This window comes from Mytilus trossulus, chromosome 6 (assembly GCF_036588685.1).
Source record: "Mytilus trossulus isolate FHL-02 chromosome 6, PNRI_Mtr1.1.1.hap1, whole genome shotgun sequence".
Lineage (NCBI taxonomy): Eukaryota > Metazoa > Mollusca > Bivalvia > Mytilida > Mytilidae > Mytilus > Mytilus trossulus.
The window spans coordinates 29,836,423-29,862,544 of record NC_086378.1 but is presented as its reverse complement, the minus strand read 5'-3'; the positions used below and the strand labels follow the sequence as shown (position 1 = coordinate 29,862,544).

At 32.2% G+C, this 26,122-nt stretch overlaps 2 protein-coding genes across 2 annotated transcripts; one reads left to right on the top strand and one right to left on the bottom strand.

The window, feature by feature from the left end:
* The first annotated feature begins 2,694 nt into the window (after positions 1-2,694).
* Positions 2,695-15,787, top strand: LOC134721077 (sperm microtubule inner protein 8-like). Its single transcript, XM_063583796.1, has 7 exons — positions 2,695-3,070; positions 11,686-11,747; positions 12,577-12,635; positions 13,668-13,753; positions 14,363-14,424; positions 14,876-14,940; positions 15,280-15,787. The coding sequence occupies exons 1-7, from the start codon at positions 2,848-2,850 to the stop codon at positions 15,341-15,343; spliced, it is 621 nt and encodes a 206-aa protein (XP_063439866.1). The 5' UTR covers positions 2,695-2,847; the 3' UTR covers positions 15,344-15,787.
* Positions 15,788-16,785: 998 nt separating this feature from the next.
* LOC134723310 (uncharacterized) lies at positions 16,786-24,492 on the bottom strand. Its single transcript, XM_063586928.1, has 11 exons — positions 24,350-24,492; positions 23,320-23,362; positions 22,704-22,875; positions 21,964-22,133; positions 21,294-21,355; positions 20,917-20,966; positions 20,110-20,269; positions 19,223-19,294; positions 18,804-18,865; positions 18,359-18,462; positions 16,786-17,141 (listed from the first exon to the last, which is right to left on the bottom strand). Exons 1-11 carry the CDS (start codon positions 24,446-24,448, stop codon positions 16,960-16,962), a joined length of 1,176 nt encoding a protein of 391 aa, XP_063442998.1. The 5' UTR covers positions 24,449-24,492; the 3' UTR covers positions 16,786-16,959.
* Between the last annotated feature and the right edge of the window lie 1,630 nt (positions 24,493-26,122).

The window sequence follows — 26,122 nt, the reverse complement described above, 5'->3', positions numbered from 1 at the left end:
CTCAGCTTTCCGTTGGCAACGCGGCACAATTTGTCCTAGGCTTTAATTTTGTCTCTGCGCCTTTGGCTCTTTTTTTTTAATACCATTATAAGGTAGCACTCCACAGTTAGAAAATAAAAGCAAAAATGAGCCACAAAATGTTTTATCATCTCCTATTCCTGGATTTCTAATACATTAACCTAACTGTTTGTGTTGTACATGTGCATATGTATGTAATCAGTATCTTCCATAGATTTGATTTTCAAAAGTTAAAAGGGTGAAAATTAATTACTTTTATGTGTATCCATGGCAACATTCTGCATTTTTCCCCATAAAATATTGCAAAAAGGGGAGTGAACATATCACATTTTCCCCCAAAATTTGGATCAAACTAGAATTTCAATGCCTTTGAGTGATACCTTTTTAGAAAATGTTTTCCTAAATCTTCCTAATGGTCCAATAAAAAATGGGTGTCTTTCTCCTTATTTTTTCGTAAAATCCAATCACAAAGTTCGTGCGATAAAAAGTTGGAAAAAATTATTACAATAATTGCCGGACCAATGTATGGTAGGGACATGCAAATACGGACTGTCATACAGAAAACAGCCTATATTACTTACATTACATAACCTTGATGTTCATATAAACCCAATACAAAGGCTATTTTAATACTCGGCTATCCAAAAATGAATTTTATTGCACACTAGCTCTCATATTTGAAAAATTCACAGGGGCCAAAATGCGAAACTACACATCTAACTGTGGAGTGCTACCTTAAGGTGAAATTTTTTCCCTCCTGTCTCAAGTTTTATTATATTTTCTGTGTTAAACTAGCTGTTACGATGAAAATGGTACCTTAGTTTTTAAAATTAGTTCAGTAATAAAGGTTTTATGAAGGTTAGCAGTTGATGTTGAAACGCGATAAACAAGGTAAAATAATTTGCCCCATAACACCCATTTATTTTTTCATATAAGACTTTAAAATAGCTCATGAAATGTCATTTACCAAAATTTAGAAGATTCTTGATTTTCTTTCTTTTGTTTTGAGACCCAAATAATATCAATTTAAATATAAGGTAAAAGTCCAAGTCAGCCTTTTCCCGCCATATTTTAAATCTTAAATATCTCGAAAAGGAGGTCCATGACCTATCAATATTTTTAGCTTATTTTTATCCTGAGCCAATACTCTACATGCTTTTACTTTCAATTTTAAATGCTTGATTTATTAATTTTTATCTAACCTAACCTAAGTACATCCTTAATACAACTTTGAAGTCAAAATTAAAACATACACAAATCAGTCATATACGATTTCGCCATATTGAAAGCAACATCATAGAACCTGGATTGAAAGATATTTTTCATCAGATTTTTGATAACGTTGTCACATTTGAAAATAAAAGAAAAGGCTTTAATTTTATGATGATATGCTGTTAAGTATTTCTGGTCCTGTCCTGTCCCGTCTGTACCGTATTTTGACCACAAGCTGTTAAACTAGTCCCCGTTATACTTTCACTCACTAATACCAATGAAGTTTGATAAAAATTTCAAAAAGACAATATTTGCTGTTATTAAGCAACTGTATATCTTTGGTTTTATGTGTTACCTGATAATCAGAATAAGATGGTCAGAGTTCTGATATCGGTTATCTCAATTTAAAGGAAAACAAGTTAAAGATGAAGGTTGGTGCGGGTAAATGCTTACAGTCCAGTGGGTAATATCTCAACCACATTAATGTATGAACTGGTAGATTCCTTACGGTAATCCGGAAAACTCCTCGAGAAAAGTGAGAGGACAAAGTGGAATCTGTTCATATATAATTACTTTCTCTCTATCGGTACTAATGGAGATATGTCACTAACGTATATACAACAAAATCGACAAGGAAAATCCACACTACAACACACAGGGAGTGCAAGGACATCGTACAGTTTGTTATTTCGATGGTGGAAGTAATTGTATTGTTCACGGAGTTTTGATTGGCTGATTTCGTGATCGATACTTTTATGACCGGAAAGGCCAGAGCGCAAGGTTTCCATTTAAACTTGTGTATGATACGATCAAGTTGTAGTTCATTTCAATTACCACATGTCGGATGTTCTACTGGTCAACAACATTTTGCTGCACCCAAATAAAAAGATAGCTATAGTACTTTCTTTTTGTTTTTCGTAATTCGTGTTTCTTCCATTTCTGAATAATTATCTTCGTGAGGCCATAAAAAAAGAATAGGTTTGTTTGCCCTAACCCTACCTACCCAGAAAATAGCTGCCTACTCAAAATCTTTTCTTGTCCTGATGTGAAAATATTTTTTTTTTATTCAGATAGACATGAAAACATCTAATGCTTAACTTTATCCACTGTCTAGATGTTTGGATAGGGTTTGGGCAAACCAATTGTGGCCTGACGTGGTGCATTTTTTTTTTAGATTGATGGACGCTACAGTTTTCTTTGCCTTTTTTGAAGACTTATAAGTACGTCTTAACTTATACTACTATAAGACATATTATCGTAGTCTTAGACGGTGATAGTAAAAATAACTTTGAACTGATTAGCGTAATTGTTATATTCAAACAATATTTCCAATAGTAATAAATAATTTACTTTTAATTACGAGATAAACAAACAATATAATCAGAAGGTATTGTCTGGAACGTTATTTTACCTTTCATTTGGAAATCCTCGGCAGTGAACCTTATAATCGCATTGTGACGTAACCTTTTGTCGATAGTTGCTCATAGCGACGTTAGTAGAGTTGAACTATCGGTACTGTGTAAAGAGGTATGTTTTGAAGACTGGGATTTAATTTTTATTACAAAAAAAACTAATCAACTTTTTTCTTAATTACGGTAATTGGAATAATCAGCGAAAATGACAACTGTAGGAGTAAAACCAACAACTACCGACAAAATTAACCCGGTTAATATTCCAAGTTATTCTTACCAATACCCGTCTCATCGGAGAGTACAATTAGCGGCAGTGAAAAATGGTATATTTCATCCCAAAATACCCAGCTTCAGAAGAATGGACATGGATACTGCCGGACACAAATTACCAGATGAGCACTGCCGTACAACAACTTCTGTAGGACCAGGTAATATTGTTATTTGTTTTATTATTTTTTTTTCCATTTTTGTATGATGTTAATTTGAAACGCGGGAATTATAACACACACAGTTAAAAATCCTCCCCGTATATTTCATGTTAATCATACAAAATGATATATGTGTCCGTAAAAAGTAAAGTCACACAAATACTGAGTTCCGAGGCAAATTAAAAAAAGAAAGTCCCTAATCAAATTGAAATATCAAAAGTTTAAACACATCAAATGAATGGATAACAACTGTCATATTCCTGACTTGCAGAAAAACTGAAAACATTTTGTTAGCCTTTTATAATAAGATAATTCTTTCAATCTAAAAGATCCTTGCCTCCCCTAAAATGTCTAATATTACTTAAATATATATGTATATGTAAATCAATATTGACATGCAGAGTAGATATACACGATTTATGACAGGGTAACGGTTTTATTGATATTCCATACCATGTTCTTTAAAGATATCGAATTAAATATTTAAATAGTTTATTGTATTACTTTATGCCAATCAATACATATACCCACTAGACCGGTGTTCATTATCTAAAATGTATATGTCAAAAGATAAAATAAATTTGGTCAGTTATAGAGTTCAATTAAACCGATTAATTCATTTAGGGGACCAGATGTAGGGAGACTCCATTTTAAATTTCATAATTTGTAGGCTTTTATGCGTCTAAAAATGTTAGAATTTATTAAAGACATCGAATGTTACTTTGCCAAAAAATGCAGAAAACATATACCAAAACCACTTGTTCTCTTTGTTGAACTTGCGACAGTTTTATGCTACCTCCCCGTCGATTTATAATTTCAGATAATTTAAATACTTTGTCAATACTATTAAAAGGCCATTTAATATGTTATTGTCGTGTCTCAAATTTATATTTATTCAATTCAAGTAGGTAGATATGCGAATTCCGTCGAATTTAAAGGCTTTTATTTTCTTTTGAGCTTTTTAAATTCAAATTAAATAAATAGAGTTTTACATATTACATTTATTGCGTCACTGCTAAATCTTAAGAACATTAGAAGCACATTTTAATTTGAACCAAAAATAAATTACGACATTCACTTGAATGACTTTTATTAGTTGAAACGTAGACAATTTTTCTGGAACTAGAATTGTATATTTGCAATCTAATTGAAATGTTGATCTCTGATTACGTTATACTGCATATGAGATCTAACAACTATCAATATGTAGTTTCACTTCTGAGGATTTCACACGTGACTTTTTAAACCAATTAGAATTAATCTTAACAAATCTTTGCAGTCCATTCGATACCTAAATGTATAATATGGCTTATCTATATCATGAGGATATGTCCAGAGAACATCGAAAGATAAAGCCCGACAGTTTGTTACTCGCTTCAAAAACAAAGTCGATAAATAAAGCAGTTTTTTAGACATTGACATCGAATTAACATTACAAAATAACATTCAATTGAGATGTTTCTCTAAGTGGGAAGCTTAAACAGACATGAATAATCTTAATGTGTTCCGCTCAGCCCCCCCCCCCCTTTTTTTTCCCGATAAAACGAACCCGTGGCCAACTTTCAATCGCAGGGTTTTGTTACAATTAACAGAGTTTACGAACCCCGAAAAAAAATATGGTTCCATACTACAAATGAAAGGCAGGCATTGAGTTTGGAGGAAATTATTCCAAGGGGGTGGTGTTTTTTCTCTCCAATTTCTTTAAGGGGTTTATATTTGGGTTTTTTCAAGAACTATGACAACATTTGCTTGAATCCAAAATCAGGCAGTATCAACTGTTCAGGGTTTGCTCAGTGTGGCATTTATTATAGTATAGAATTAAGATGGGCAGTTCAATTGATGCATATGTTTTGTGGTGGAGATTGGAGTTTCTTAAGGGCAAATTATTGTTGCAGGAAAAATGGGACACCAATATCACAGACTAGGGTGAAGATTAAGACACCATAAAGCACAAAGACTTTAGGAGTGGTGATAAGTGTGGGCCATTTTCTGCATTAACCGAGTTGTCCAATTTTAAGATACCCTATTATATTAATCTGAAAGTATAAAAATTGTAAACTAAGTTTACAATTGTGTTCCAATAAATATGAACAATATATTTGACTAAAATATTTGCATGCAACAGAGCTCTATTCTGTCATTAACTTGCATACCAAAATGTGGCTTTCAAGCCACACTGAATTCTATATATTTGAAAAACCTAAAGTAACTTTACTTTAATTGAAACATTTTAAACAAGGCTAAAAGAATATATAAAGTTACAAGTACATTTTGTACCTGAAGCGGTGACTTTCGTCTTCCACCTTCCTGAGTGTATAATATGGACCAGTGACTATCTCGAAAAGTGCTTATATTAGTGTACATGTATATATGGTTAATTTTGATGCGCTTTGAGTTCATGCACAACTCATGCCATTTGAATATATATAAATAAAATTTAAATAATAAAGAATTGCTTTAATTTTCTATTGTACTAATTTAAATATTCAGTACGTAAAACCAAACATAATGTACAAAGCAATAAATTGTTTCAAAATATGCAGCGCAAAACTATTTGTCATCAATCGTCAAGAAACATGAATATGATATGAATGTGAAACATATAACACTGATAACACAAATAAAACAATATGTTCAATAATGAAACAAAATTGATACATGTATCCGTTGACACACACCCCTACCTGCAAAAAGTTCCGTCTCAAAACCAATATATCAAACCTATGACACTTTTGAAATTTGGGCAACCTAGATGTGCATGTGGTAAATGCCTCTATACCATATATAAAGCAATGACCAAAATTCAGGATACTTAATAGGATTCAAACAAATAACACCAACAAAAAATATTAAAAAGTCAAATGAAATAAAAAAAAAAATTCCCTCATTACTATGAATTGTTGTTGACAAACGATCAATCCAAATTCTTGCAAATCAAATGTAGGATATACCTTATCCACTAATCAGTTGCACAAATATCTAAATTTCCCACTCTTACATATATATCATTTAAATAATAATAAAGAGTTAGGTCCGATCCATATTTGAATACTTTTTCAAAATATGCATATGGTCTGAATGTACACTTACAGTCTGCCAGATTATAAGACGTTGGTCAAGTTTATTCGATACATATACATGTATATCATTAAAAGTATAAACATCACAGTTCAACATAACCGAAATCTTAAATTAATATAAAAAGTTCAATTGTAATTGAAACAAAAAATTAATGTTATTTAAAAGTTAATCTCCTGTACAGTATATCACGGAAGAAAATGGACATAAATTATATAAAAATCTGTTCCAAAAAAACTAAAAACTATAATAAAATAGTGTTAAAAAGTAGGCAAAGAATGAAAAAGTTTTTGTAGATAGTCGTCTCATTGGCAATCATACCACATCTTCTTTTTTTATATTTGTTATTGTGAGAATAGTAACTCTGGATGTAGGGTTGCTGATATTATTATTAAGGATGCAATTTTATACAAACTATTATTTGGCATATTGTTAGGTTATGAGTGCAATAGAACTTTTGACATACAAAATTGAAAATGTAATTTGTAAAACAAAAGGAATTTCATTGCATGCTGCTGCAAAACAAGCATGGGTGCAAATGCAAAGGAACAGGCATGAACAAAACATGTAAATGTAAGAAATATGATTTTCCTTCCATCAGCAAGTGTCACCAGGGACGAGAATGCTAAAATAAGATTGAAACAGACAATTAAATACAGAATTATTCAATTTCAATTGATGTAATGTTTTCCACTTTATTCCTTTAACTGTCTTATATTAATAAGAAATACTCAATAAAAGTATTTTGATGAATATGTGTCTAAAATAAACCCATATGTTCCAAATACATGTACGGTCAAGCTCGTACTAGATCATATGAGTATACTCGTACTGGACCGTACACGTACAATCCAAATACTTATATGGTCTGGAATATATAAGCATAGGTACTTTCTCCTTGTAATTAATGATGTATGAAAAAAAGTAAAAACACAAAAATACTGAACTCCGAGGAAAATTCAAAAAGGAAAATCAAAAATCAAAAGTCCAAACACATCAAACAAATGGATAACAACTGTCATATTCCTGATTTGGTACAGGCATTTTCTAATGTAGAAAATGGTGGATTGAACCTGGTTCTATAGATAGCTAATCCTCTCACTTGTATGACAATCGCATTAAATTCCATTACATTTTCAACAATGCATGAACAAAACAAACATACTCAAAGAGTAAAAATGTCAAAAATAGGGGTACAACAGTCAATATTGTGTTATCATCTTAATATCACTATAGTAAAAAACAACAAATGTAACGAAGAAGCACAAAAAGGCATACATCAAATTTAACATACTCATATTGCTTTTCTTATACGACTTAATTTATCTATGTAAAGTCTACCCGTGAAGGATAGAAGGTTTTCAGTTCTGGTGTAAAATTGTGCGCTTGAAATTCACACAGGTAATCATAAAAATAATTTTGTCGTTCAATTGACGGCATACATAAATGCAGAGTCACGTAAAGTAGATATAACAAAAAACATACTTAACAGTAGAAGTAATAATAATAGATAAAATAATTCTGTGGTTCAAAGTATGACGGGATACATAAGTACAGTTTCACGTCAAATGTATGAAAGTATAACAGTAATTATTTTTCAGATCATTTCATTGGATGGACCTATTCTTCAATGTAGTAAATCCCCATGTATGATTGGAAATTTTGTTATGTATGGCCATGTAACATTGTGTAATTACAAATGACTTAAAAAAAAATAATTACATGTTTAGGAACATTCTTTAGATATCATAATATTGGAAAGTATTATATATATATATACCATGTATACATGGGCTTTGCTCATTGTTGAAGGCGGTACTGTGACCTTAGTCCTATAGTCATAATTTGTTAATTTCTGTGTCATTTTGGTCTCTTGTGGAGAGTTGTCTCATTGGCAATCATACCACATCTTCTTTTTTATATAACATACCATGCATGATCCTATTGAAGACTAAAACAGACCAGCTGCAATATAACATTTTTATTCCATTTCCATACTTCAGGACTATGACGATCCAGCAACTTTCAGCAGCAGTACATGATGTAAATTAACTCATTCAAAATAATTAATTACAATTGCAAACTGTTTATTAAGAAGCAGTTTGACAACTGAATAACCATCTTGAGAATGATTTATGGTCAAGTTTATTTTCCATGTTTTCAGCACATCAATTCACATCTAATAATAATTTATGACAGAATTCTGTAAAACAAAAAAAGACAGAAAATTCAATTCATTCAATCATTAATGAAATTGACAGTTGATATTGTGATACATAATTTTTGGTATATATATATCAAAAATGTATTTGAGAACAAACTTAAGATATAAATGAAATAAATAGACAATAAACTAAAAGTCTATCCAGATACTTTTTTTTGTCTTTATCATCATGATCATAAATTTAAAGTATTATATCATACATTATACATACAATACATGTACCATACTGTAGGCTAAGATCTGTATGTTGAAACTCTAGAGCTGGTTCACAACCTAGATCTGTAGTGCCATTCTCAGATTCATCTTCAGATGCTTGTAGTGGCTTTTTCTGTGTCACTGTCTGTGTGTTTTAAGAGTTCCCTACACCGTGTTGTTTGTTTGGCCCAGTCACAAATTGAAAGAAACATTGTCAGAATCTAGGGTTTTTCAGACTGGAGTCCAAACTACTGTTTGATCAGACACTAACCTGAAATTAAAGAGTTTTATAATTGGTCTTCATTAATCCCATAAAATTGTGTTACATTTTTATATGTAAATGTCCAAAAATAATTTGTTGAAAAGCTGATAATCATCCCAAAATTTGTAATTTATATTGTTGACTATGTACATGTATGACAGGCAAAAATTTCCATAACAAGTTGTACAATAAGCTGTTTATGGGAACATGACAACTCAACCTTTTCCAAAATAAATAAAATTTGTAAGTTTACATGTACATGATGTACAAGTATATGTGCAATAACAAGCCATTAATGGCGCACTGACACAACAGTGTTTATCATTCCCCTTTCTTAACTTCTCTGCATCCACCTTTGTTAAATTTACCAACCTTAGTCTTGATTTGAGTTTTCAGAATGGAGTGTATATATAGTTACAATGTACACATATGAATTGAGAGAGATTTTAACTTCTATGTAATTTTAGCTCTTGTGGAGAGTTGTCTCATTGGCAATCATATTTTTATAGCGAATCACTGAGCATGTCTGGAGCCCCCTCCCCATAGGTAAGTCAGCAGGACCTGCACACAAACCTGAATTTAGTTACTAAGCTATTTTTACTTGTTCTACTTGTATTTTTTATCTATCTGATGAGTTAAGCCTTTTTCAACTGATTTATATAGATTGATCTTATGTTGTACTGTCACATGACTGTTATACCACTGTCCCAGGTTAAGGAGAGGGTTGGGATCCAGCTAACATGTTTAACCCCGCCACATAATTTGTGTATGTGCCTGTGTACTGTGTTCTAGATATTCCGGTAAGTCATTTATAAAGATAAAAAACAGTATTGGGCCCAATACTGTTCCTTGTGGTTCACCAAATGTTACTGGTAAAGAGGTGAAGAAAATGCCATTAATGACTACTGTTTGTATTCTGTCCTGTAAAAATGCCTGAATCCAATTAAGTGTGTTATTTTCAATACCATAGAATTTGAGTTTGTAAAGGAGGTGACGATGTGAAACTTTGTCGAACGCTTTAGCGAAGTCCATTATGATTAAGTCAATTTGTGTGTTACTATTATTTGATTTTGATCGTGCTAGTTCGTGAATGAAGTCTATTAATTGTGTTTCACATGACCTTGATTTTCTGAAGCCAGACTGAAGATCATATAATATGTGATGTTTTTCAAGGTGAGACATGATGTTACTTGTAATAATTAGTGGCAGATCTAGAAATTTTCATTAGTGGTGGCCCACTGACTGACCTAAGAGGGGGCCCGCTCCAGTGATCCCTATATATGCAACCAAATTTTTTCCCCAAAAGGGGGGGGCCCGGCCCCCTGCCCCCCTCTGATAAATATATGTTCCATTAGCTTGCAACATATGCAGGTTAAAGATATTGGCCTGTAGTTTTTCCCCCTTTTTGAAAGCTGGGGCTACATTATCATGTTGGCATGTAATTTAGTAATACCTGCTTCAGTGATTGTTATTTTTGGCATTTTAATGGGTGGGGGCTTGTACCTTTATCTGGGATGCTCCATGAGCTTGCAACGTATGCAGGTTAAAGATATTGACCTGTAGTTTACAGGTTTGTATTTTTCCACCATTTTGAAGTCTGGGGCTACATTAGCATGTTTCCACTCCTGAAAATTATAGGTGTATCTCCAGTTTCAAGTGACTTTTAAAATGTTATATTAAGTAAGAAAATTTACTTAAAAACTCTTTCCGTTGCCCGTAGGAAGCATGACTATACAATCTCTGTGCTTCAAAATACATGGAAACTTTGACTTTTCTCACAATTTAGCCCTTAAACTTTGTGATGAGGCAAAATATCTGTTTATTCGTTTTCCAAATCCTCTTTCATCCTTCGTCGCCATCTTCAAACATTCTTTTGAAGCCCTTTCATTAGGACGATTGTGATTGGTCAATATAAATACTTTCTAGGGTAAAAAAAAAGGTTACAAAAGCGAAACCTCTATTGATAGTTGTTAGATCTCATATGCAGTATAACGTAATCAGAGATCAACATTTCAATTAGATTGGTATATTTGTAAAAATAAATCTAAAGTCGATATTCTTTTGCAATCAAGGCACAATCATTCTTGAAGACGTGCAAAACATTTTGCGTTAGACCAAAAATGGGGTTCCATGTGCTTATTTTCCCTTTGGCATAAAACAAAAATCTGTAGTTAACTGCTGGTAATCCCCGTCCCATTATTGGTGGCGCTAATGCAACATCGCCATGGGGTATTCCCGCCATACACCACACCGCTACATAAACTAATCAATTTACTTATGTTTATCATTTACCGACTGGAACCACCGGCGGCGGTGTTGGAACATAATGCTTACTGTAGTATATTCAATTTGCTTTCACACATTCCCAGCTTGTTAAGTTTCTTTCATTTTACGCAACTGATTTGATGATGTCAGGCTGTCAGCTCATTTTCCGCGAATTTCGAATGCCTGTTCTTGACAACGTCGCAAAACAACGCGTCAAGTATGGATGCCTTGATGCGTTATTATCTGCCCTTGCTACTGTTGCGTTTGCCCTATTGGACTGGAATATGTAAATTAAAAGATGTTTACAGAAAAGGCATAGCTTCCGGACAGTATATGTTTGTAGAGTTTCTGCAAGCAGAATAACTTTTATTCAAGCATCTCGTTGTGAGATCTGTGTATTGAATAATAGTAAGGTAGGCTCAAATTCTGATCAAAATACAACAGTTTCTCAAGTTGCTTTTTGTAAACATTTTCCCATTGGTCCGGCACACCACTATCATTTTGAGAATTTGCTACTTATATGTATTATACCGCTCAAGAAATAAGATTATCTTTCAATCGACTTTTTAACGCATAAATCTTTTTTTTCAGAGGATTTCAGAAGGTCATCATCAACCTTGTTTGACCCACCCACCAACGCCATGTCTAGTCTGGTAAGTAGGCCTAGGCTACATTGTCATGCATATTTGTCTATCATATGCTTTTAAAAGTAAAAAAAATAATGCAAACATTATACTAAGAATTACAAAACAGCATCGTATTAGGAATAAGGATTAAGAAGAGTTGGATTACAAACCAATAATACAACAAACGCATGGTTTAGAACAAAACAACACCCTTTGATTTCAAGGCCGCCAATGGATAGAACCTCGTGTCGTAAAGCGTCCAAAGTAACTGAAATATCTGTTATGTTAAAATGCAATCACAAGTGACATACTTAGCAATACTATTGTCATATTCTGTGAATTCAAATTGCTCTTTTTTGTTAACTATCTTGATTGCCAATAAGACACCTTTTCACAAGAGACCAAAATGACACAGAAATTAACAACTATAGGTCATCGTACGGCCTTCAACAAGAACAAAGCCAATACCACTTGTCAGCTATAAAAGGCCCCGAAATGACAATGCAATAAACGAAAAACAAATATATAACACATAAACAAACGACAACCACCGAATTACAGGCTCTTGACTTGGAACAGTCCTATTCATACAGAAGTGGCGGGATAAAATATGATAGCGAGATCCCAACTCTTCCCCTAACCTGGAGACAGTGGTTCATTTTTCCGAGCCTAAAAACTAAATATTTTACTCGAAAGCGAGACAAAGTGATCCTGTATTTTGTAGGCGTCTTCAACATTTAAGTTCAGTCTGTGATAGAAGGTTTTTTTCTGACATCAAAACCTTTATCAAACTAAAATGGAAATACTAACGCATTTCATATAAAAAAAAAAACGTTCTATAAAATTCTTATTTCAGGAAATAACAGAAACAGGTCGACAGTTACACAGACACTACACAACTCCAGATGAATTAAAGTAAGTAATATTGTATGTGTTGTTGCCGTGATTTATTGCACGATGGCTTATTTTGAAAATTCAGCCTGTCGTGAGTTTATTTTCTTGACCGACTTTAAAAACGTTGCTTACCACTTCACTGTCAATTCGCAGCTGAGGACATGGTTTTGATCCCCTGACTGGGTCAACATAAGACTTGTAAATCCATACTTGCTGCTTCCTGGTCCGAGACCACAGTTGATTCGTATTGTATTTCCGGCTTTAGACATAAATGAAATTTAAAAAAATTCCACCTGCTCTTACTTAATAATATTTTAAAAGAGTGCTGTACTACTTTTGGGACAAACCATATCAAAATTATAGAAAACTTGTTCATCTCTAACTCAAAATATGGACAATTTTATGTTAAGAGGGTGTAGAAATCTTTTGACAGCTTCCGAAATGCTATTTTTTAACCTTTTTTAGTTGGACCAAATCACTACTTGACTTTCAAATTCATGACCCAAATATTTTACAGTGTAATTTCATGATCCTGCTTGCCATTTGAGACATAAAACATGAAAAATAAATTTGGAAGGGGCATTAAAAAAATTGGCAAGTAACACACTGTCTGCACTAGGGACTATATTTGGGACAACGAAAATCAAAGGACGATAATTGTGTACTCGGACCCCCTTGCGGTTTTTTAATATTATATGCCCGGAGTAAGAATCATATGTCTGCGTATAAATCCATCTCTTCATGTAGACAGTTATTTTGCGAACTAGCAATGTTAAAAACTCGTCTCATTATGTCGGTTTAGTTCAAAGCAGGGTTCATATTCATTTCACATTGACATACGGAAAAATTAACAACCAAGCCGACTTAAACTCTCTGACTGTGGCGTAAAAACGGCATTGTAGACTAGTCTTTTCAATTCTTATGATTAATTGATTGATTGTTGGTTGCTTAACGTCCAGTGGCAAATATTTCAGGCATGTTCAGGACGACAAATTCTTATGACAGTTACTGTTAAATGAATTAGTTTAACTTTAATGTATATTTTTTTTTTAGGAAAACACGTGATGAATGGTCTAATTTCCTGAATAGGTCTCCAGAAAGATACAGTATCAAATTACCGGAATTACCTGAAGCTAAAGGTAAATGTAATTAAAAATGTGACCCTATGTAAGGGGTCAATGGTATTAACATGTCAAGGTCACCAACAAGCTTTTGATTTAAGCCAAAAATATACCATACATATTTATCGTCCCGTGTTGAATCGAGTCTTTTACTATTCGCTTTTGTTCCAGTCATTTACATTGATTAATTATGTGTACGTAAAATATACATAGATATTGATATAAGAAGATGTGGTATGAGTGCCAAAGAAACAAACTCCATCCAAGTCACAATTTGTAAAAGTAATTCATTATAGGTCAGTGTACGGTCTTCAACACGTAGTCTTTGTGATATGTTTGATTTCCGAGTGTCGTTGATAGTTGTTTACATTTTCATTGGCCATGTTTAAATATTGGCACTCTTCCAATCATTGTCTCATAGTGGTCAATATGTCTAAGGTCAAGGTCATAGTCACTAAAATACAACAAAATATTTTGTGTTGGACAATAGTACTGTTAAAACAATAACAAAACTATGTCATACCCCTTTAAATTACCAGTAAAAACTATGCCATTCGGTCACTATAAGAATTTTCCTTCGATATGTATGTTCGATAGCTTACTAATATTTCCTGATTAATTTTTCAGATCAAAGATTTGTAGGTTATGCTGTTCGATATTTAAGACCAGATATCACTAAATCATGGAGAGTAAGTCAAATGTTTTTTTTTTTCTGGCACAAAAGAATCGATATAAGAAGATGTGGAATGAGTGCCAATGAGACAACTCTACATCCCGCTAAGGACAATTTATATCATCCTGCTCCAAGTCACAATTTGTAATAGAAAACCACCTACAGGGCAAACTACGGAGCAGTCGGTTTAGATTATGTTAATTTAAAAATAAAATCTTTCCTGGATTTGGTAATAACTTGAATATTTCCAATAGGTCTTACTACGAACTTTTTTGGCAGAGTGGTTCTAAAACTTAATATATTTGCAAAAAAAGTTTCCTTAGTCTCCATAATTTTTGTACATACGTTTATGTAGTCAACCTTTAAATATGTGTTACGCTGTTTTACCACGCTGTTTGACATGCTTATTTTATCTTGGAGTTGGATGTATGATTTTTGGTAATTAAAAATCCATTTCTGTTTTACAGTATACACTTCAACAGGAACCAACATTAGATCAATTTGGTCAGAAACCAATTCCTGCTAATATTTAGTAAGTATGATTAAAACAAAGTCCTAAAAATAGGTCGTTATTGAAATAATATACACACAAATTAAGCGATAAATTTATTTACACCATAGCATGGACGAGAAAGAAACCAATGTTTTGGAGTGTTGAAAAAAGAACAAAGACTTTACATTTGAACAAGATCATTAGAGACTAAAGCAAATACGGTTAGGCTGTTTTTGGTGACAGATATAAACTTGATTTAGTAAATTCATCAAAATAAAAAGGAAATTCAAAATGAAAATCTATATGGCCCATCTGTTTTTGTTTATGAATGTCATCCTTCCTATATGTAACCAATTCACATGTATTCTTTACTTGCAGTGCTAGATACAGAGACACCTACCCACAATTCAGCAGAAGTATTTCATCAGAGGCATGGAGATAAACAACCGGAAGTCAAATCTAGGATTTAAATTACAACATTCCTTAAAATAAATGACGATTTGAAATATTCCCATACCCCATAATAAAATTATGAATATATATCTAAATATAGAAGAAAAAAGTTCCTTCTATTTGTTCTCATACGGATAAAAGTATGAAAAAAAGTATGAAATTCGCTCAGAATGTATGAAAAAAGTATTATAAGTTCGCTCACGTATTAAGTGCTTTATAGCTTATTGACTATCAGTATTCATTGTTACATGTTTAGTATTTTTGTATAACGTTTAGAAGAATATATGTTTTGCTCAAATTGTTCAGTATTATCATAGTTTATCGTTGTTGTAAATATGAGAAAATTTTACATCAGTATTAAGATCTGTATACTCTTATTTTTATTTGCTGTGATACTCTTTATTTTGTAAATAAACAAATTTCATACGTTCAAGCCTGGTTTATATTGTCGGATTGGTATACACTATTGGTATAAAGGAACCTCGCTTGTGTTCCGTTTCAGATACAAATAACCAGAAAATAATTCGATGTACAGACAACACCCTGTGCAGTCAAAGGACAAACAACAGTTTAAGTATTATATAGAAAACACTTTGAGCATCCATCACAAACCCAACAAGAAAAACCAAATAGGGTCAGGAAACTCAAGTGATTTCTGAAAAATCTTTAAAACAACCTCCAAACTGTGCATGAACAGACATAATTTAAATTGTCTGGTAGAGCTAAGTGGAATCTAACGGAAGAACGATCGATTATTGCTATCATCACGAGTCGACCATTCTGGATTCAAGTTCCTGTTTACAAAACTTGGAAAAACTAAGGATTTTCTTATCCCAGGCATAGATTACCTTAGCCGTATTTGGCACAACGTTTTGGAATTTTGAATCCTCAATGCTCCTCAACTGTGTATTTGTTTCGCTTTATAACTATTTTGATATGAGCGTCACTGATGAGTCTTAAGTAGACGAAACGCGCGTCTGGCGTACTTAATTATAATCCTGGTACCTTTGATAACTATTTGTTGTCGTACAATGAGAAGCTTTTAGGGGCTAATGCAATTGTTTACTTATAGTTATATCTATGTTTACTCTTTTCATAAATGACTGAATCAGATGTAAATTCCAATAAATTTCTTTTCATTCAAATTTACTTTATCGAAATATTCGAGAAACAAACTATCAAAGAAAACAAATCGTATAAAACGCAGATGAAGCATACACCAACTGACTGCTTTGTCACCCCTTATGCTCATTGTTGAAGGATGTACGGTCACTTTAGATTTCCACATCCTTGTTATTGTCCTCTCAGGTCTATTTGGATTGTTGTTGTATTTGCAAATCGTGCTTATATTTTTTTTTTATAATATTCGGCTAAATTAAATAAGTACTATTTAAGTAAATGTTCATTTAATACAAATTTAAGAAGAGAAACAAAATTAAGTAAAATGCCTAATGAAAGAATGATTAAACTACATATAAATTAAAACAAATCAGATAGAAAGGAGGCAGTCATAAGAACTAATTAATCTGTTAATACATGACGATTTAAATATGATTTCAGAAACACGTGTTATTTGAAATGTTCGTGAAAGTCATTGGCCACTTTTTATAATTCTTCGTGTCTGTGTATTTTATCATGGTGATGATTATGTGGGCGTGGTTCCTTGGCTTTCACTATTGGTGACTGTTTAGAATTCCTCTTCAGCAACTTATCTCCCATTATATCAAAGAATTGCCGAACAACATTTTGTTTTTTGAGCAATAACTCACGCTGTCTTGGTCCTTTTGCTGAAGGATAAAAGTAAAAACGTTGTCTATTAATTGACACAAAGGGGGGAAACCATATAGATATTTTTTATAGATACAATTTCAAACCCATTTCACTGGTTTCAATTACCTATAAATTGTATGCTTACGACAAACTTTATGTGAATATAATGATTTATGAAAAAGTAATATTTTATGACAATGTAATGCTGTATGATAATTTAATATTTTACTTTGATGACAATGTAAGGCTTAATGATAATGTAATATTTTACTATGATGACAATGTAATATTTTACTATGATGACAATGTAAGGCTTAATGACAATGTAATATTTTACTATGATGACAATGTAATATTTGTTTGACAATGTAAGGCTTCATGACACTGTTTGTAATGTTATATGACATTGTCATGGTTGTTATCTTTAGAAATCCTTGATGTGGTTGGACTATTGATTTTGCCTTTTGATTTTGGATTTTCCTTTTTGAATTTTCCTCGGAGTTCAGTATTTTTGTGTTTTTTTACTTTTTATGATGCCGAAAAAGTTGGGTAGAACAAACGTGGGAGGTTGAGAAAACAAAATAGGTTCTAAAGTAAAGTTTAACCGAGACGCGAAATTGGAGCTGTTCACAAGAGATTTGCATTTCTTATTTAAAAAAAGATTTCCAAAAAACTATAATAACAAATTCTAATAAAACAATATGCAAGTACCGAAAATCATTTCCCGCGTTTCAAGTCAGTACCGAAGAAATGAACAACTGCACTGATGATGCCGTCGGGGACAATTAATAACATCAACTGGTAATAATTTCACTGCACCGGAATATTATAAGGGAGCTACCATTTGATTTTTATTAGGGGGGGGGGGGGGGGGGGAGCTAGGATGAAATTTGAAAAAAATAGGCAGGACAGGAGTTTTGAGTAAAAAAAAAGTCAGGACGACAATTTAGGTAAAAAAAAGTCGGGATAAATTAAAAAAAAAAAAAAAGGCAGGACCGAACAGAGTGAAAAATAAAAAGGCAGGACAGAGATTACAGCTAAAAAAAAATGCAGGACAAAAACTTTCATCCTAGCCCCCCCCCCCCATAAAAATCAAATGGTAGCTCCTTAAGTAATTTTGATATCGATATAATTGTAGATTCCTGACGACAAATACAATTGATCTAAACTATATTTTTATAAGTTGATCTTTATAGCTGTTTTTTTACTTGTTAAGTCAAGAACTTCCACTTACGATCGACTAATTCTCGGATAAGATAGTATCGCTCGTCATCTATTACTGAGGTTTCCTCGTGGTATTCCACCTCTTCCAACAAGTAAACATAGTATTCAGCTATTCTGAAATAATGACAGAAAATAATATGACTAACTATGTAGATTTTAGGTCAGTATTGAAAAGCCATCTGATTTCCTAGAAATGATATAAATGAAATGTTAGTCGAATATCATTTATTGATATAAAAATAATTTCAATATAAGAGCTTTGACCCTAGTACAAAAGTATAATTCATATCTATAATGTAATTTTACATGAAGTTTGAAAATAAAAACAACCAATTCACTTATTAATCAATCAATTACCTAATCAATTACCTAATCAATGAACCAATCAATCAATTAGAATAATGACTTGCCAACTATGTGATCTGCTAATATACTTTAATATTTTCAATACATACTCTTGTAAATCTTTGTCGTCGTAATATTCCATAATTTCTTTAGCTTTCTGCACAATTTTTTTCTTTAGAAAACAAAACATAACAATACATTTATGACACCTGCTACATTTTTAATGAATACCTTTTCATTTGTCTGCGTAATCTTTTGTTATCTGTTTTTTTGTTTGTTTGTTACTTTTAAAGCAATTCATTTAGGCTACTTTTAGGAGTGACTTTTGGTTTGTTATTTATCATGGTCCAAAGCGTCGTGGAGTCTTTAGGGAAACTTTTGAACATCGGCTTAAGCTAACACAAAAGCATTGAATAAAGGTTTGTTTGATATAGAATAGAGACTGGTTAAAATAGTTTCACATAAATTATCTATTGATATCCTTTTAATATATTGATTTACTAAATATCTGAAATAACACATTACTTACCATTTTCTTGCCACTAGCGATAGTATTCTTATTAGCTTTGATCAACTCGTCCATTTCTTTTAAAAGCCCAGCCTAGAATAACATATGTATTTTACAAAACAAAATCTATACAATATATCTGTTATTGCAAAAAGATATTCGACAGACAATTGCTGTAAAGTATTCTCCTGAAAGTGATTTTGGTTCAGCAAAATGTCTTATCATAGAACTACATGTATGATTGGTACCATAGTTACAATTGTAAGTAAATCTAAATAAGCATAGAACTCCTGATACAAACAGGGAGATGAGATATGAATGCTACACCTATCCAAAGTATCAAAGGACGAGTATTATGTTACCCTGGTTTTTATCCAAAAAAAAAATGAGAATAGCAAGATGCAGCCCCCATCAGAGAGGTATCAACATGGGTTTTCTCCCCTTCACGAAACTTCGGATTTTAAGTTATCATTCCTACTGGACGTGGCTGTGTATTTATACATCCCACACAGCCTTATAAAAATAGTTCCTCTGGTTAATTGGAAACGATTGAAAAGTATTTGCTAGAATTTGAATAAAATGAACGCGGTTTATAATAATTGAAGTGTGGTTTTTAATTTCTAACTTTGAATAACTAAAAATTTGATCATCGGTCTTAAAAACGCCGCAATAAAACATCCAATCAAATTTGATATCGTCTTAACTAAAAATATAAAAGGTTAATAAATCTAAGGATACTGAGCAGCCGACATATTTCAAACAATATTCAGAAACATGATGCTACATGTAGTAGTCTTTCGTACACATTGTTTGTAACTCCACAGAGTTTTAGCTCGACAGGTTGCCTTGTTGCCTTCATTGTGACTAGTCGTTTTGAATAATAAACTGGCCAATCAAATTTGACTTACTCCTTCTGGTAAAGCCCCGCTTTGCTGTCTTGTGATCCCAGTTTTATCAGCAATGAATGCCATTATTTCTATTTTATCAAATCTTCCCCCGTACATGCTCTTTCGTGGAATTTCATCATCGCTGTACCAGTATAAAGCTGGGAACGCCCTCGCTTTGAACCTGATCAAAATATATACAATGTACATACATCGTTTTAAATCAGTATACAATAAATTGTTTCAAACAATATGTAAGTGTGTATATAAATATGTCAGTTTCTTTATCGTCGCGAATGTAGAATCGATGTAGATGAATTGAATAGGAAATGTTACACCTTTCTTAAACAACAAATTACTTACAGTTCCCAAACGAACATGTGACCATTTGATACATTATGGTTTAAAGGGAGAAATGTATATATTACAGCACTTTCACAAGTAAGGTGGTTGGATGAGCCATCTCACAGAATGTTTTATCCCCGTAACATTATATATGTATCTACCCCAAAGCAATGCTACTGTTACTCTGTGGTTGTCACAGATTGATGTCTGACATAACTGGTTTTCGTTTATTGTTGAAGTATAAATTATCTTTTTTACATGTTTCCTTTTTCATTCCGTGAGCTTTTGGAAGCTTCCTATATGGTATAGAATTTATTCATTGTCGATTGTGTTTGTTCATTGTTGAAGGTGACTTGATATTGTTCACCACTTTGTCCCATGGTCTATGACATGGATCTATCTTATTTGCAATGATACCAAATCCTATCATTTCCATATATAGAGAAGGTTTTCACTCTGTCGTGATATATTTATTTATAGTTATACCTATCCGTGAGTTCACCTTCTCTGTGTACGTCCAAACGGGCAAACATTATCTGGAATAGAATTAAAATATAAAGGAGTAAACTCCATTAAAATCAAGATAATCTGTATAAGTAAAAAAACATTACGTAAAGTTAACATTTTCATATAACCATTTTGGTGATATATAAGTTTTAATTTAATATTAATTCAAACTAAAATTAAAAATAATGGTATAACATTTTTAAGTTTTTAACATTCTTACTTGAATAAATCTAACTTTAAAGGCTTTTTAAATTTTACAATAACCAAAGAAATTGATATTCGTTTTTAAAACCTAATAACTCAAAAGAGTAAAAATATTGTTTTACTAATTATATATAAATATCATTGGGCCTTACCTTATCGTCATTTTTGAATAACTCCGCTAAATCATCAAACCATTCTACTTTGTCTTTGTTCTCTAAAACATACAAGTTTAACTTTGAAATGCACATATGAACGATTACGCATTGAAATTGATTGACAGTTGGGTTTTTAACGCCACATTTAGCAGGCTCTCTATGTAATATCGTAGTGCCATTTTTTATGGAAGAAACGTAGTACTCACAGAAAATTTCTGTGCGTTTTTTCATTGATAAAAGTACATACATTTTCTCTTATTCCGTATATGGCTATGACGAAGAAGAAGAAAAAAGAACCAAACTTAAATTATTATTTCGCTATATTTCAATCCAAGAAAGTTAAAGACACCTGATATACCCCGTGACGACGTTTTAAAACTCGTGCCATCTTTTCTTTTGTGCTACTCTGCCACTTTTTTTTCAGTTCTGACTAAAGGTTTTTGTATATTTTTGCATTTTTTGCTCAATCTGTGTTTTTCCATCTAATAAAACACCTTTTTAAATAAGTTCGGACACATAAAACTTTTATTTTCATCCATTTTAATCGAAGCAAACCATGCATATTGGTTTAATCGTGTTACTGTATGTACTGATGGTGTCTGCATAGTCGGAAAACTGTTATTTCTATAGTTTGTTTATAAAGAAAATAAAAATAACTATATCATACCATTTGTATACAATAGCAATAATTTGCATTGTCGAGGTGTATTTAGTGTATCATCGAAATTGGCTTTATTTACTTCCACAGTATAATGTTTGTCCATATAAATAAAGTCTCTCTTTGTGACATCACTGATTAGTTGTATAATACTATCAACTGTTATATCTATTTTTGCCCTGGAAAAAATAAAATATAGGCAAACAATGATTACATATGTTGGAATTAATTTGGTTTTACGATTCGTCTATCATGCCTAGTTTGTTGGTGGATTTTTTTTATATTTCATAGTGGTATATCCGGCGATTACCACTTAAAATGCTAATCTTCCAAATGAGGCATGGTGAAAGTTTTATTGTCATGATTGTGTCAACTTGTAACTCAATAGACTTGCCCAATGGTTATAAGTGTTGAGCTTCGTATATTTTGTTCTTGTTTGTCTGTAAATAATTCTTATTTGTATATCTGTTTCTGTTTCTATCTATCTATCTATCTTCATATATTCCTTCGTTTGATAGAACATAGTGTAGCTAAATACGTTCATTTTTAACATGACTTGTGTATATGTACCTTTTTGTCTGTATGAAATATTTTCTTAATAGAGTAATGATGTTATATAGGTGGTTGCAATTTGTTTTTGTCATACATCTTTGCAGTAAGATAACCACAGAAAAACTCAGATAAATTGATGCATTTATAATTAGAGTTATCCTTCTTTTATCATAAGCACTGTTACATGACGTACTAACCTATTAACTTGATATGAATTAGCTTTGAAGTAGATTAGAGACGGGAAAGTATCAATTTCTAATGTAGCTGCAAGTCCAGTATGAGCAATTCTCCCAAACCTTATTTCCTCTCTGTCAAATGGCTGTGAAGCAGCAACAAACTTTGAATATGCTAGATTGCATTCATGACAACCTGAAAAAATGAAAACAAGATGTTATAAAGTTTGTGCATCCGAAGAGCTTTCTGGATTTACCTCCACCAGGAAAGCCAAAACCGAATACTTTAAAGCCTATGATGTATAAGAACCGAAGCAGTTGAAGAGCTATTTAACAAAAGAGGTTATATAATATTGCCAAACCATCTAAGATAAGATTTTCTATATAAATAACGAACAAACAGATATTTCTTTTTTTGTCTTCATTAACCTAAAATCAATTGAATATCGGTAAGCAAAAGGTTATATATTTCTTATATATTTCTGACATTTTTTAGGCAACAAGTGCTTTTTGTATTTATCCTCCAATTTTAGTTAAGAACTCAATTGATTTGACTTATCCGGAATAAATTTCTCGCAAGACTCATAAACGACGTTTCTGTTTGAACCATAATCATAGAACGAAATATAACTGAACTTACCATTTGTAACATATATTATCAAGAATTTACCATCATTCTGAAGCTGTAAAAAAAAATCTCGAATATTAATAATAATGTCAATTTATACTTGCACATTGATTTTTTTCAAATGGATATTTGCTAACCGTTCATTAGTATGCAAAATCGTTACTTTCAGTCTATTGAAAAATTTCAAAATACTTGACAAAACAGAAATCATTTTTTTAAACATAAGAAGTACGCAAACATGATAATTAGAAGAATGAGAAAAAGTGACATCAACAAATCATTAGTCGAAAAGGGACAGATAACTCCATGATTAAATAAGCTAATAAAAAAACAAACCACAAGCAGTATAAGTAAAGAAAAATAAGAGCAACCAAATACAGGGGCGCGTATCATATATGTTTTTGGTCGGGAATATTCGCCAGTCGACTGGTATGCGTTAAACATTGTGTTAATAGCGGATTTCACAATGTATAACGCAAACCAGTCGACTGGTATACTTTTCATCCCCAAAAACATCTATGATACGCGCATCTGTGTACCAAAGGATGAACTGATGTGCTTCGGAAGAGCTAGCAATTCGTGCTCCACATGTAACATTACTATAACAGTCAACCGAATCAAACTCTATCCCGTTGCGAAGACATGACTTAAACCTTACTATTATCCCTGCTAACATCTACATTCTATTGGAAATTGAAGTGCTATTCTGGGATAAACCTTCACTAGCGAAAAAGAGGAGAGAGAGAGAAACATACCAAAATTTGTGAATTATATCGTTATAAGATGTATTTAATTTCACAAAAATATTTTTACTATAGTTTTTATTAATCATAGTTTAATTTACTCTGAGGAAAAAAACATAAATTTCATTGATTGATACATTAGTAGCTTATCTATCAAAAGATAGTGAGATACCCATAAACATATCAGAGTCAATTTCAAAGCATAGATATCGGATAATACCTTCATTAGCAAAAAGTTTTCATCCAAAACAATATCATTAAAGTTAACGCTAATATGCAAAATTATAAAACCGACTTACCTTTCTTAGAAGGTTTGACCCAGATATCTCAATTATTTTCAAATCTACTACCTGTAAAAAGTATACTAAAATAATTTTGAAATATATATGAAAATTCATTTTGATTAACTGAAATGACCAAAAATATTATAAAGAGATATCTATCCACGTGGTTATTGATTATAGAAACATTGGGGACAGCTGCTGCAGCCTTTGTGTATACTAACTCCACGTGTAGACCTATGAAGTTTTACACACGTGATCAATACAAATAAATACGATTTATAGATTTTTATTTTTTGCTATAAATGAGATGCATTATTGAATATTTTAAACGTTGAATTTGTTTTTGTAGATATTTTTTTTCAAAGAATTAACGAAATTACTTGTGTACTTTCGTGAAAGTTTGAATTAAATATCTGTTTTATGTGAACTATAAAAAAGAAGATGTGGTATGATTGCCAATGAGACAACTATCCACAAAAGACCAAAATGACACAAACATTAAAAATTATAGGTCACCGTACGGCCTTCAACAATAAGCAAAGCCCATACCGAATATAGTCAGCTATAAAAGGTATACATTTGTAGTATTAATTAGCAGAATTTAAGAAATAATTTGTGTACCTCAACGCTGTTATTTGTTTATTAAACTTTCTTTGTTGAATCTTAAATAAAGCAATACGAGTATGACCGTCGTCAATGCTTGGTAGTAAAATTCTGCACAACTTTGGGACTGAATTCATTTCTTTTACGGTTACTTTTTTAATTCCTTCAAAGTCCACAGTCGGCAGTCAGTCGCACAATATGCTAAAGTTAGTTACGATTAAAAAAAAAACCTATCATATGTATTTCAAAGACAAGACTATATCTCGTTATAATTTGTCTTCGAAACAAATTTGTAATTTTGAGAGAGATTAGAATGACCACACAAACTCTATAAAGTAATGTAAGAAAAACACACGTACTTAGATGACATGAACGTCAAGAGAAAGATCAGCTGGTATTTGAACAATGAATTACAATTCAAAAAGTAGTCTATGTTTTATCTAAAAATCTGAATAACAAGCACAAATCACGAAATTCAAGCGAAGACATCTATTTTCTTATTAATAAGTCATGTTAAACGATCTTTACTTGATGAAACAAAAACTAAAATACGAGAAGATATCCATCTTAGTTTAAGCATGAATTAATCTACCGTTGACATACATACAAATTTAATGATAACTGGTACCTACAGCAAACATGGTGAACAAGTACGACGCACATCTAGTGTATTATAACTGGTACCTACAGCAAACATGGTGAACAAGTACGACGCCCATCTAGTGTATTATAACTGGTACCTACAGTAAGCACGGTGAACAAACAAGAAGTACGTCTAATGTATGAAAAATGGTACATATAGCAACCAGGTGATCAAGTTCGACGCCCATCTAGTGTATCATAACTGGTATCTACAGCTAGCATGGTGAACAAGTACGACGCACTTCTAGTGTCTTATAACTAGTTATCTACAGCTGGCATAGTGATAAAGTACGATGAACATCTTCTGCATGTTAAAAAAATAAAAAAAGAGGGACGAAAGATACCAGAGAGACAGTCAAACTCATAAATCGAAAATAAACTGACAACGCCATGGCTAAAAATAAAAGTCAAACAGACTAGCAATAGTACACATGACACAACATTGAAAACAAGAATAAGCAACACAAACCCCACCAAAAACTAGGAGTGAAAGCTCCGGAAGGGTAAGCAGATCCTGCTCCACTGTGACACCCGTCGTGTTGC

Excerpts from the sequence above, each read along its gene's own strand:
- LOC134721077 (XM_063583796.1), top strand. The coding sequence starts at position 2,848 with ATGACAACTGTAGGAGTAAAACCAACAACTACCGACAAAATTAACCCG. Across the intron at positions 14,425-14,875 it reads ATATCACTAAATCATGGAGA|TATACACTTCAACAGGAACC; the intron begins GTAAGTCAAATG and ends TCTGTTTTACAG. Across the intron at positions 14,941-15,279 it reads CCAATTCCTGCTAATATTTA|TGCTAGATACAGAGACACCT; the intron begins GTAAGTATGATT and ends CTTTACTTGCAG.
- LOC134723310 (XM_063586928.1), bottom strand. The coding sequence starts at position 24,448 with ATGAATTTTCATATATATTTCAAAATTATTTTAGTATACTTTTTACAG. Across the intron at positions 22,134-22,703 it reads AATTCATATCAAGTTAATAG|GGCAAAAATAGATATAACAG; the intron begins GTTAGTACGTCA and ends TATTTTTTCCAG. Across the intron at positions 20,967-21,293 it reads TATTCAAAAATGACGATAAG|ATAATGTTTGCCCGTTTGGA; the intron begins GTAAGGCCCAAT and ends ATTCTATTCCAG.